The 13,517-nt window shown below is 40.1% G+C and overlaps 1 protein-coding gene across 1 annotated transcript in view; it reads left to right on the top strand.

The window, feature by feature from the left end:
* Window positions 1–10,248: 10,248 nt before the first annotated feature.
* SYN2 (synapsin II) overlaps window positions 10,249–13,517 on the top strand; it is a 193,291-nt gene continuing 190,022 nt past the window's right edge. The window contains exon 1 of the mRNA XM_042806979.1: window positions 10,249–10,748. Coding sequence (XP_042662913.1) covers window positions 10,378–10,748 — 371 coding nt within the window. The 5' untranslated portion in view covers window positions 10,249–10,377. The remainder of the gene's footprint in view (window positions 10,749–13,517) is intronic.

A 13,517-nucleotide genomic window follows, 5' to 3' on the forward strand; every position in this document is an offset into this window, starting at 1 on the left:
CATTTCACATGTCGCTCCTGCATGCTCTGGTTTTCACTCACAAGCTGTAATAGTGGTTCTGCGAAAGGGCAGGTGGTTATGTTTTTCATCCCAGGTCATTGCAAAATGCTTTATGTTCAAATCTAAATAGAAGGTGTTAAAGTGAACTGCTTAGAAGGAACTACAACCAAGCAAAGGTGAATGGCTGATTGTGTAACTTCCAGGTATATAAGGTTTAGGGAGTTCCATAATCTATTATATAACTTTAAAAAAGGTCTAATATTAATCCCTATGAGCAAGGAAATATTGTGTCAGCAGGAACAATGTAACTTAGTTCATGTAATATATTTTAGTTTTATTTTCTTTCACACCAAAAATAATAGGGATAAGAATACTTTAGCATAGCACTTTTTATAAAGGATGGGAAAGGGGATTATTACACAACTTTTTAAAAGTCTTGTAGCATTTCTGAGTGTCAAATGTCAGAGATTACCTCTTGCTCTGTTTCAGTTCTGTCGAAGAAACAGAATTAATCTCTAAACCCTAAAATGGTTCTAAGAAATCAAATGATTAAAGCAGTTACCCTTAGTGATTTAAAACATATGATTAGTGTAATGCAGCTGCAAGATGAAACAGCAATAACGTATTAGAAATTAGAAAGTCTTCCTGATTTGCTAAGACATTCAAGTCTTTATCAAGACCTAAACTACTTGTTCTGTCTTGCACCTTCATCTTTTAGTCCTACTGATTTCAAAGAGCATCTTGGAAAGGAGATTTTTTTCAGTTTTCATTCATTCATGGTCTCTGAAAGGAGAATAGCACTTAATGGAACAGAAAAAATTTAAAAATTGATGTGACAGTTTTAAGAGTAGTTACAGCACATTAACAACCATTACTTTATGAGTTCAATTCACAACATCATATGAACATGTCACTGTGATGCACTATTCTTCTTGACAATACAAAAATACGTTGCGTAGATTGGTATCCATATTTTGTATAGCTGTTTTCAGATGGATTTTAACTTGGAAGATCTTAAAGATTTGCTTTTAGAAAGCATTCAGGCATGTACTTTATGTCCAACTGATTATTAGGGGGTTCTACACACAAGAGTAGAGTAGAACATATGCATAAAATTGTGCTACAGTATTGCTTGGTCTTTATGATTAGTCCAGCATGTATGGACTGGAATAGAGGTCTTTCTCAACTGCCTTGTGAAATTGGGAACCTCTGAAATAAACTGTTTTTTCATTAGTGAGTGACTAAAGCGGCTGCACTTCCTTAGATGGTCATATATTTATAGTGACACTGGCCATAAGAGTATTTCATGGCATAAATGATCTTTATACAGATGATGACAGAGTGCTTCTCTCAACCAGAACTTACTATAGAATGATTTTTACAATATTAAATTTCCTTAGCTAGTACTAAAGTTACTCTGGTTAAACACAAAATTAAAATTACCTGATAACAGCAAATACATTGGACTACCATTTATTGTGCAATCTATTGGACAGAATTAATCAAGAATTTATCACAAAGTTATCAGCAGATACACGGTCAACTTCAATGTAAGAGAAGTGTCATTTCTCACTTGGCCTTACTCTGAGGTTATGTGTAAGTACATTCCGGCTTTTGAATCTCTGTAAAGGAGAATATGTGTAAATTCTATATATTTGTGAAAAGAGAATCTTTTTTGGCTATTAATTGAACAGTAGTTTGTCCAAATTCACATGATCTTAATGAACAAAAAGGCAAACTGTTTCACAGTACAATACACTATAGTAAACTTTTTCTTTGGATTTTTCAGAACGCTTGCCCTCTTAATTTTTTTCTTTTGCTAGGCTAAAAATTCTTAGGCAGAATTTTCATTGCATAACAAATGGATGATATTATAATCACTACAAGCAGTAAAACAGAAATAATTTTCTGAAGAAACCCATGAACAGAGATGTGACAAAACCTATGCAGAATGTCGAAGACAATTTTAATAGTGTGCTTGGCAGCATTGCAAGAACTGACACAAAAGAGGCCTAACAGCTTTAAATGTGAAGCTTGCTGCTGTTAATTACAGTGAGAATGACCAAAGTTATGTGAATCTCTCTAATGCTTATTGGCACACATTCAGTCTCTGTGTTTTAAAAATAATTTTTAGAAATTACTAAGTCTTAACTGTTCAAAAAAATATAAAAATATGTCTGAAAATATTTTAGTGGTGTTGTACGAAGGTATCTGAGACACAAGATTTCAGGTTAAAAAGCAGTTTATAAACATTTGTGCGACAGAAATCAAACCACAGGTTTAATATGAACTTTTGTCATCTTGATCATGGAATTAAGAGTGTGTTTCCTTAATTAGGAGTTCCAACTCTTTTATTTTTGTCTTATAAACAATTACGTAGTCAGTATTTGTGGCTTGTGTGTTCTAGGAGATTATTTGTGATTGAAATGTTGACATCTGGTAGTAATTGGAAAAAGAATTTAAATCTGAGTACGTGTGTTAGTTTTGACGCCTGTACCGTTTTGTACACAGTGTATTAAAGGTAGTAAGGGGGAATGCAATTTTGCAGTAAATGACTAAAATGTTTTCCTGTACTAAGGCCCTAAACTATACTGACAGAGAGAGGTTTGTTTTCCTACATTAGGCTTGCCAGAAGTTTTAAATTATCCTCTGAATACTGTTCTTTCTACAAACTGTTCCGTTCTTTAAGAATAGAATTCATAGGTGCATATTTCCATATTTTTCCTGAGAATCTCTGATTGTCAGCTTTGCAACCTAATTAAAGTCTTACCATGTATCTGTCAGTAAATTATGTGTTATACTGTGTTCTGTTTTGTTACATAGAAATGTGGCCTTCATGTTTTAAGAGTGAGTTTGAAAACAGACAAGTGCATGCCGACTAGGATGCTCTAGACGTTGAGCCAGCTTCCACTGCACAAAAGGAGGGATGAGTATTTGCCAGCAGAGTATAGCCAGCTGACTGCTAATCATAATTCCCAATTTTGCTATAAAAGTGAGAAATACAGTGACAGACAGCTAAAGGGTTTGTGAACTGAGTAATCATGAAGTAACTTTTTTTATTTTTCTGGGTTTTTCCCCCCCTGTTTTTATCTAGAGGATATTTCAGTCTTTTAGCTTTTAGGATATGGCAATTTGAGGGGTGCTGTATGCATGCATTTACGTTGCAATGGGTGATTACTTTCGCTTCATCACTTGGCCTTTATTAGAGAACTGAACCAAATTCTGTTGTATTCACAATTCTTCAAGAAATGTTTGAGAAAGGCCAGTCTGAAGGCTTAGTTTACGTAACTCAGTAACTCAAGTAATTTGCACCATTTTGCCTAATTTTATTGCTTACTGGACTGAGGTATAAGGTTTTGATATTCCAGTATGGAAAACTATACAACGTACTCGAACTTCTAGAATAGTAAACTCTGCTTTTGAAATATTTGAAGATGTGCTTGATTTCAAACTGTTGCTTGTTAACTTCTGCAGGTACCCAAGAGGGCTAACAGAGTATTTCTGTACTTTCTCATGTAAGCAATATAGTAGAGAAGTAGAATTGCAAGTAAAACCAAAAGACACATCTAGCTTTCTCAAGGGCCTTAAAAAATTGATAGTCTACTCAAAGCGTAACACCTTTGTGGAGTGAAACCATTTCAGCTTTTGGTACCAAGGAATCAGCTCCTGAGAAGACAAAGATATTCTACAGTCTTATTAAAATTGAATAGACAGTGCAATAATATCCTCAGCGAATCACATGTGTTGTACAACTCCTGGAGAGGATTAAAGATGAAAAACTGGAATTGTTAGCCAAGACAACCTTAGCTGAACTTTCTTTTAAAAAAAAAAAAATCTGGATGTAAGACATATTGCCGATTGGTTATCCCAGCCTGTGTATTCTTTCAGTGCTTTTAGCTAGTGATCTTGAGGAATGTATAAACATATGTGCAATAACGTATAAGCTTTACATTGTATAGTTTACCTTTTACTTATAAAGCTGTTTTTTTCTTTTAATTCTTTATGTTGCAGTTGACTTTTTTTATGTCTTATTATATAAAATAGGTCAGTATTCATTGACAACAGTGAGATGAAGGTAATTTTTGAATTCTACACATATTGCATAGTACTGGCTTTTAATTCATTTGAGAAAAAAATTATTAACAAAACATAATTGTATTGTTTAGCTCCTGTGCTATCATCCTTTCAACTCTCTGCTCATCTTGCATGTTGCACATTAACAGCTTATCGTTTTTTCACATACGTGGTATTCAAAATTAATTTGTGGTAACTAAAGCAGCCAATTAATTAGGTAAATGTGCATTCATCTTAATCATTTGATAAGTCACTTAAAAAGAAAATTAGTTTTATTGTGAAGGCCAGATTGGATATAAAAGCCATATTTTGCTGTGTTTCATCTAGAATTATGGTTTACAATGTTTTATTCTTTTTCATTAGAAGCCAGTCCCTGGTTTATTTTTCACTACATAACTGTGTTGCAGTTGATCTCACATTCATTTATTCAATCAATTTGAATATGAGTCAGAATGGTAGGAAATTTACGCTCTAAATTTTATAATATAAACTTTGCAGAAGAAAAACCTTAAAAACCAAACCAAAACACTTCAGTGTCAAATTGACATTATGTGTGATGGAAGCTGGCAGACTTTTTGATCTTCAGAGGACATTCATATGCTCTTTAGCCTATTTGGAGGATGAAAATTTTTTTATATATCACTGGGTTTTCTCTGATTAGGATGATTAATTCTGGTGTAACATTCGCTGTGACTGTATGTTTTATTTTTGTTACTCGTAAGGTCTGCTATTTGTTCCTTTTCATCATGGTGGCTCTCCTCCACACTGAGAAATGCCCAAGTTTTGCTGACAGGATTATTCCTAGATAGTATGTGCAGTTTGTAAACAGTTTGTTTAGAAAGATCTGTATTTACTCATCTGCAAAACAGTAAATGTGTCTTGCTCATCGAGACTGCTCTATATTGCAGAAAATCAGCAAATGGACAGATATAGAAAGAATCTTCTGGATTGTAAAAGCAAACAGCACTCACCGAGATGCAAAGAAATGAACTGTCTGTTTCTGAGATTAGTAGTGTAATAAAGACTAGAGTTTCAAAACAGAAACAGTAGAAAATACAAGAAATACAGCAGGTCTTATAAACATACCACATTTATTGCTGCATCCCTCTGGAAATACAGTGCCAGAAAACAGTATTTTATATATACTTTAATATAGACATATTATCACATAAATTTAAGATATGTAATAAACATGCCTCTACTGCATACATTCAATTTTTCAGTCCATGTGTGTAATTGTTGAGGTTTTTTGCTGTAAATTGTATTTGAAAGTTATTTATTTAGATTTCCGTGGCTTGAGTTCTGAAATATTTTCAAGATTGCCTTCAGCCTTTACAGAAGTTCAGTCTGAGTAAGGCTGGCAGTATTTGAGCCTTAATTATATGGTAGAAAGTGCTTGAAGTTGCTTTGTATTTGTATCAAGGTATTTAAAAAATATTTTTTTTTAATTAAAAGTCCTTAAAGCACAGGATATAGTGAACTAAAAAAATCAGATAATGGATGTATTTATTAGTAGGAAATGGAGAGATAATGGTTACTGATATTATAACTTCAGATTTTGGAAGAGAGATAAACTATTTTAAAAGACTTTTATCTTTTGTAATCATTTGTTTGACCTATAGTTACCAGTCACCTAGATTGTAGCCTGCCTGTTTCTATTACAGGTTGTTCTCATGTCATGTACAGAATTTTTTTCCCTCTCACATCTCAGCAAGCATTATTCATGAAACTACAAAGCTCTCTTCTGCAGTATGAATTCATCCATGTTCAAAGCTTGCGAAGGTAAAAGTCTAATCTAATAAATTATGATTTATTAAATAAGTTGTCATGGGTTTTCTATAGAAGGTTTAATGGACTGCTGAGCAGAGAGGATGTATAACACAGTACATTTTATTCTATTTTTTTTTCTCGTCAGGAATGCTATGTGGTTTCAGATTTGAGGAAATACTGCCACAGATCTTTGGCTTTTGTACTGACAAGGAGACAAAATGCACCTCTTGCCATCGGCCCAGGTAAGTCCAGGTCAGTCACCGAGCACCTGGGCGACGACGGGGTTCCCTCCCTGCTGCTCTCCTTCGGAGTGACCATGGGCAGCAGAGAAGCTTCTGTCCGGGGAGCACCGAGGGGGCTCTCAGCGGCTCTCCAGGGGTGGGAGCGGGAGCTTTTTGCTTTTTGCTATTTGCTACCTCCTTACACACTGCTACAGCCTTCAGGTCCTCTCTGCAACCCTAGAAGAATTAGTACAGTGTATTTCTTGCCAATACAGAACTGTGTGAATTGGTATGCTTATAAAATGTGAAATTACTGAAGGTCAGATAAATATTTACTAAACTGACATAAATAAAACATAGAGAGCCCTTATGTCTTAATACGTTCACTTAACAGTTTTGCATAGCACCCTGCAAATATTTTCAGTTAGTGTTCCCAGTTCCTGTTATATTTTTTGTGAACTTTTTCTAAATTAAAAGTCAAGTTTCCCAACTTAATTCAAAACACATGTAGGTAGGCATATCAGAAGAAAATTGTGTTAATACCAAGGGAACGGTCTAAGTAATAAAATCTTAGATGTTTAAGCACCCATCTGACAAAAAAACAGCTCTGGTTAATTTGTGTTCTCCGTTAACGTTCATAAATCAAAACACAAGAGCCTAGGTTTGGGAAGGGAGGGTCGAGTTGATTTTGTGTCCTTCCTAGAGCAGCAGCTGAGGCAGTTAGTCCCCGGTGTGCCTATTTCTGTCACATCTTCATATGGCTTAACTGTACCTCTGCCACCTTGGACAACAAAACGCAAGAAAGATCAGAAATAGAAAGCTGACGTGTTTTTGCCTCAGAGACATTGTAACAGCAGGAGTTCTGGAAGAATTCAGTGAAGCTGTCTAACGAAACTCAGTGAAAGTGTACTAGGTAGGATGCTTCATCCTATCTTTTTCTTTTCCTCTCTGTTTGCCAACACAACTAATCCCCAGTAATTTGATCTTTTTTTTTTTTTTTGCATTGTCATTTCAATGTCAGGAAACAAAACTGGATTTAAAATTGCTATTGTACTGCTTTCATATTGACTCTTTGTCGTTTAACATACCAGCAATTCTGTGTTCTCACTTCCTAATAATCATGTTGAATTATCTCACAAATGTGTCATGAGGTGTTGAAGTATCATGAATAGTAGGTTGGACAAAAAGTGTTGTTAGTTCTTTTTCAGGCACAGTTTTGCGTACTACTAAATTTAGCAAGCTCCCCGTAATATTCTACTGATAATCTTTGAACAAAGTTTTCCATTCACTGTAACAACAATGCTACATGAAGAACTCTGCTAGGGACCACGCTCTTTGAGACTCTGACCAGATTCAATTGCCAGTTGCCGTAGTGCAGTTTTGGATTCATAAGGTTGTTCTAATACTCTACAGGATATTTTAAAAAGCCTTTGAAGTCTAGCATTTGAGGTAGGTTGATATTTTCTTAACTTTTAGTCACCATAGTGGTAATGTAAAGAGGTAAAAAAAAAAACAAAAACAAAAACCAAACCACCCCACAAAAACCCCCGAGTACAAATCTCTGAGATGTTCCTAGAGAAGAGACAGTGCACTCAAAGCAAATCCAGTGTGTAAACTAGGAAACAGCTCATATTCTGGTGTTCTGCACAGCCTAACGTCAGCTGAATGTGCAGGGTAGGTGAACAAGGCTTCTGCTACTTACCCAAACATTAACAGCTTGGGGAACCATAAAGGGCAACTGTATCAGAGAGTCTGTTGGCCATGATTACAATTAGAGTCAGTTCCTATAATCTTAAAGAAATTGTTTAGCTGGGCCAAGAATCTACAAGAAAGTACTACGGCCAGGAATTGGATCTCATCAATTGGAAAACAAAAGTTTGCAACACAAACATGTAAACAAGGATAGATCTTGCATCACTGAAATTTGAGCAGCCTAATCTCATTTTTTTATTTCGTTTTATAGTAATGGATCCTGACATTCAAATTGCTCCCTATCATTTCCATTTGCTACATGTATATTGCCTTCATAACAGAGAGTGCAGCTGACACTGAAGATAGATTTCAGCCCTGTACTAGGGACCTGCTTAATACTTTTGTTAACATGCACGGCAAAATGTAATACAGCTTATTCTGCTGCGCTTCATTTGGCTGAGCAAGACTGACTGATTTTTGTTAGTGAAATAAGCAGGTTCTGAGCATGTATGGAAAGCAGTCTGTCCAAAGGGTGGGCATTTTCTGTACACTCACCCTTCAATCTAGGATAGTAATTTAAAAAATGTGTAAATGTAATTTTTCAGTATCTGTTTGAGTCTCTTTCAGTAATCTCTTTACAGGGAAGTGAAACGGTTTATATTGAATAAAACCTCATCTTTTGAAAAGGATAAGCAGTCCCTTTTTCTCTGGCCTCCTGCTTTTTAGATGGGAAAGGAGGGGGAATGGTTGATACAACTATTCCGGCAAGGAGGAATGAAACAATACTTCAGTCTTGTGATTTTTACCACCTTTGCATGTGTAATACCAGTAGAAATGGTACGTGTGCATTGCCATGGTGAACTGCAATATTCTACCTCTGTCTGCAAGTGACTTCCTTCTGTGTCATGTGTTGTAGATGATTTAACTCGTGTTATCACGCTTACATACGAGCTTTCTAGAAACACGAATAGCTCCAAGGTATCTTAACACTACTGAGAGAAAATTATTCTCTCTAGATCCCACTAGACCTAAATTTATCTAGATGTAAGTGCAGTTCCACAACTTCTCTGGCAGCATGGGCCACGAATGGGTGAAATGACAGGAATTCTCCAATTGCGTTCGTAGCCCAGGATGGTTCCACTCGTTTCAATTTTCTGTGTCCTTAATACAAAAAGCTCTATCTCTGCGTGGCCTGTGTTATGGCTTGGCAGTTCTCCCCTAGTGTGGCCGTGGTGTTTAAAATGTAAGCATCTTTTAATAGCATTGATGTTTGATTTCATTTTCTGTCACGATATATGAACATTTCCAAATTCAGTGATTCATTAAAGAATCCTCTGCAGTTCTACCTTCGAACATGTAAACTTTAAACCGTGAAAGCGTGAGCATCAGGAAAGCTTTAGCAAATCTTGAACTTTAAAAGAAATTGCTGCATGAATTTACTGTGTATAATCATGGACTACCTGTTACATGCAGCATGGCCTGTAGCAATGAATCACAAAATGATTTGCAGTTATGTGTATCTTGGATAAGAGCGTATGTCATAAAATACATAACTCAGCTTTTATTGTGTGTTAAGGCACCTAGTGATTATCCCAAAACTCAGAGGAAAGAATTAAATTTTCTATTAAAGCTGACAGTTTTTAAGATATGAAAATGCCCTGATAATTCTCCATGACAAGGTAAAATTTATGCTTCACAGTGCTTCACCTTCATGAAACTGTTTTTTTTTTTTTTTTAAAAAATTAAAAAAAAAACCCAAAAACAAACAACAAAACACCACTGCTGTTTATTAGTTAGTAAGAGGCACCATTTGTATTTTGAGGGAGGTCTGTGCCTCGTCTTAGAGGCAGCCCGGTTCTGCGCTGCTGCTCTTGCTCCCCTTGCACCACCGCAGCGGTTACTGCACGACAGTCTCGGGCCGGAATATGTCATAGATAATTTTAAAATTGCTGCTGTTCCTAGTGGAGGCGTCCGAGCCAGCACAGGGCTCTCCCCTGCAGTTTTCCCCCTCTTCAACTTCATGGCAACGCCAGCCGTCGTTGCGCTGACGAGCCCGTTATACACCCGGCACCGGCTTCGCTGCGCGGGCTGCCGGCGCTGCTGTCCCGTGCCCCGCGGCACCTGGGGATAAACTAAGGCATTCAGTATCCCGGCTATAAATAAAACTTAATTCGCAGTTGTCCCCGACGCGGAGGCGGGAGGGCTCTGCGGGCGCAGGGCCAGGCGCCCCCCGCGGTTCCAGGACCACGCTCCCGCAGCCGCCCTTCAGAGCGACGGCTGCCGCGGGGGGCCCGTGTCCCTGTGCCCCCCCCCTCCCTCTAACAGCACCCAGCCCGCCACCCCGGCCCGGCCCGGCCCGGCGGGGCAGCTCCGGGCCGCGGCTCCCGCCCCTCAGCGCTGAGGAGGGGCTCAGCGCCGCGCCCGCCGCCGCGCGCGGCTGCCCCCTAGCGGCGGGCGGGAGCGGCCGCGCGGCGGAGGGCGGGCGGGAGGGGCGGGCGGGGCGGGCAGCGCCGCGGCCGGCAGTGAGCCTGCGACCGAGCCCGCCTGCGGATCGCTGAGCTCCGCCGCGGCGCCCGGCCCCGCTCCTCGCCACAGCCTCGCCTTCCCCTCGCCCGGCCAGATGATGAACTTTCTGCGGCGCAGGCTCTCGGACAGCAGCTTCATCGCCAACCTGCCCAATGGCTACATGACCGACCTGCAGCGGCCGGAGCCGCAGCAGCCGCCGCCGCCGCCTCCCTCAGCCTCCGCGGCCCCCGCCTCTGCCTCGCCGGCTGCGGAGCGCCGGCAGCCGCCGCAGTCGGCGCCCCCCCAGCAGCATCAGCCGCCGCCGCCGCAGCAGTCCGCGGGCAGCAGCTTCTTCAGCTCCCTCTCCAACGCCGTGAAGCAGACGGCGGCCTCGGCCGGTCTGGTGGATCCCTCCTCCGCCGTCTCCTCGGCTGCCGGCAGAAAGTTCAAGCTGCTCCTGGTCGTCGACGAGCCGCACACGGACTGGTAGGTGCCCCGGCGCCTCGGCGTGCCCTTCCGTGCCCTCCTCCCCGTCCTTTCCCCTCCCTCACACTGCGGTCCCTGTCCCCCGCGGGCCCGGCGGCCGCTCTCCCTTTCCCGCCCGGTGGGAGCTCACCTGGGGGCGGTGAGCCGTGCCGCGGGCCCGGGCCGTGTCCCCCCCCTCAGCCCGGCTTTCCCCCCCCACCCCTCAGCCCGGCTTCCCCCCCTCAGCCCGGCTTTTCCCCCCACCCCTCAGCCCGGCTTTTTTCCCCCTTCCTTAGCCCGGCTTTCCCCCCCGCCCCCGCCCCGGCGGTGCCTGCGGGCAGTGCCCCCCCCTCAGCCCGGCCCCGGTGAGGCGGCAGCCGCGGGCTGAAGCGAAGCGTTACGGACTGGGAGATGGAGCATAAACCCAACAAACCCTGCGTTGCCTGACAAGGAGTGAAAGCCGCTTTCCGTCAAAACACTAAATAAAACAGATTTACCGCCCTTTTGAAAAAGCACATCCCGCGTTCTCTAGCGAAATAAAGAACTCGTGTGTAGGTGCAGGTAGGATTTAGGTGTCTTAGGCACGAATTTCTGTTTTGAACTGCGTGTCGTTGTAGCGTTACGTGTATTAATTCATATTTATGAGCGGGCTTGTTTTCACGCAGCTCCCACTGCTTCTGTTGCAGCGTCTGAAATGGGTGTTTGGGTGAAGGTCCTTCAGGATATTGAGGACCAGCCCTCAGTTTTACCTTAGACCTGTGAATTTGTGCGTTAGGTTAATTAACCTCTCAGGTTTTGTTTGGTGCTGGGTGTTTTGCTTCCACTGTCCTCGTAAAAAAATGTGGGATTTACAAAACATAAAACTTGTATGCCAACTCGTTTCTTCCTGTGCCTGGCTGCTGCCAGTAGGAGAGGTTACGGCTTTTTCAGACCTGTTTATCACGTATGTCTCTGGTGGATGCTGTGTTTTATAGGAAGGATGTCTACCTATTAATCGTTCTCTAACTTGTTTCCCTATAATGTGTGTTTACACATCAAACTGTGAATCGTCTCAGTATGTTGCTAATTACAGTGCATAAGGTCTTAATAGCGCCTTAAAATAATACGGAGTAAAACGAGTGTTTTTGTAATGCTGACATCATTCAGTAATGGATGGTGGGTTTATGATTTTATTGGCAGCTTCTCAAATTTATAGCCTTACTGTCTAGATGGACTTGTATAGTTCTATGATTTGATACAGTTTGCTTTAAAATGGTACTTTAATAAAATACTTGAAACAAAAATGTAACCTTTTATCTATAGCAAATATGTTATTAATGTTAGGATATCGTTACCTGTTATTTATTTTTTTTTCTTCTGTGTTTTGTTTTGTGGTTATTTTTAAAAAAAGATGGTTGTATCTGCTGGACTAAGGCAGCCTCTGTACCTACGTCATAGAGATGCATCCACGGACACTGCTCACTGCCTTGCAGATTCATCTATTTATTTAATATTCTACGGTGCACAAATTTTTGCTTGGTAAATTAAATAACTGTGTATGTTCATAAAGTCTGTTTCTGGTAGAATTTTTCTATACCTACCGAAACCATCCTGTGTATTATAAGCATGGCATGTTTTTATGTACTTCATAAATGCACCCAAAATTAACACAATCTGTCAGCAATAGCAGAGGCTTTAAACCTCTGCTTGGTGGGTGCCACCTACAGCATTCCAGGTAGGAGACAGATGCAGTCACAAATATACACAAGGTTACTCTCATGTCTGCTTGCTTTTTCTTTTTTTTTTTTTTTTTTTTTCCTCATAGTGTGTGACATGGATATGTAGTAGTTCTAGAAACAACAGTTCATTGTTGTACTGGCATTTTCCCCCGCAAAAAACTTGTAACTGAAGATGTTAAAATAAATTTTGGAAAAAAAAAATAAGTGTATTCTGATAATACCTACAGAAAAGTTGCTCTCTACCTTTAGAAGTATAGATATCCATATTGACGTGTATTGAACTGCTGTAGAATTTGACTGTATGGGCTAATATAGAATATGAGTGATAATTTGAAAAAAAACCATGTTGAAAGATTGGAACTGGCAGTAGATGAATTTTAGTGGTCTGATGGCTCCCACTGTGGCTGCCCTGCCTGGTATGATGCACTGACGTACAGTTTAGCAGGATGGGCTGTGTGGAGCTGCTGTCATGTGATCCACTGACCAAACCCCGTCAATAACAAGAAAAACAGTACCAGAGAAATCTCTTCGAGCCTCCTAAGACACAGTTTCAGTTAATTTGTGTTAACCCTCACAGGAAGATCGTATGCTGGGTGTTTGTTTTCATAATGTTTTGAGCTGCTTTGTGTTTGTCTTTAAATTGAAAATGTATGTATTGCTTTTGGATTGCTGTTCCAATAGAAAAAAAAGATCTTCATCTGGATTATGCTGAAATCCTGCTAATTCAGTATCTTCTTTGTAGCAAGGGCCAGAGGAAGCACTAAGCAGCTTCTTCTGTCAGCAAAGGATATTGCCTCTTACCTCTAGCATCAAAATGATACTTGGTTTCCAATATATTTTATTTCTATTAGAGATGGACTCATACCTGAAGTCGGATTAAGTAACCCATTATTATTATTGCCACTAATGAACTCATTTGGGACATTCTACATGTAGATAAATGCTCAGGTGTTGCTTGCGTTTTTTTAGTCTTGATCTTAGTGACTTCTTTAATAATTTTCTTGCCTTAAGAAGTTTGTCCTGTTACAAGTTTTGAAATTCTCCTTTTTGAAATTCTTATTTTCAACTTCTT

The sequence above is a fragment of the Tyto alba genome, unplaced genomic scaffold (genome assembly GCF_018691265.1).
Source record: "Tyto alba isolate M040663 unplaced genomic scaffold, T.alba_DEE_v4.0 Super-Scaffold_49, whole genome shotgun sequence".
NCBI lineage: Eukaryota > Metazoa > Chordata > Aves > Strigiformes > Tytonidae > Tyto > Tyto alba.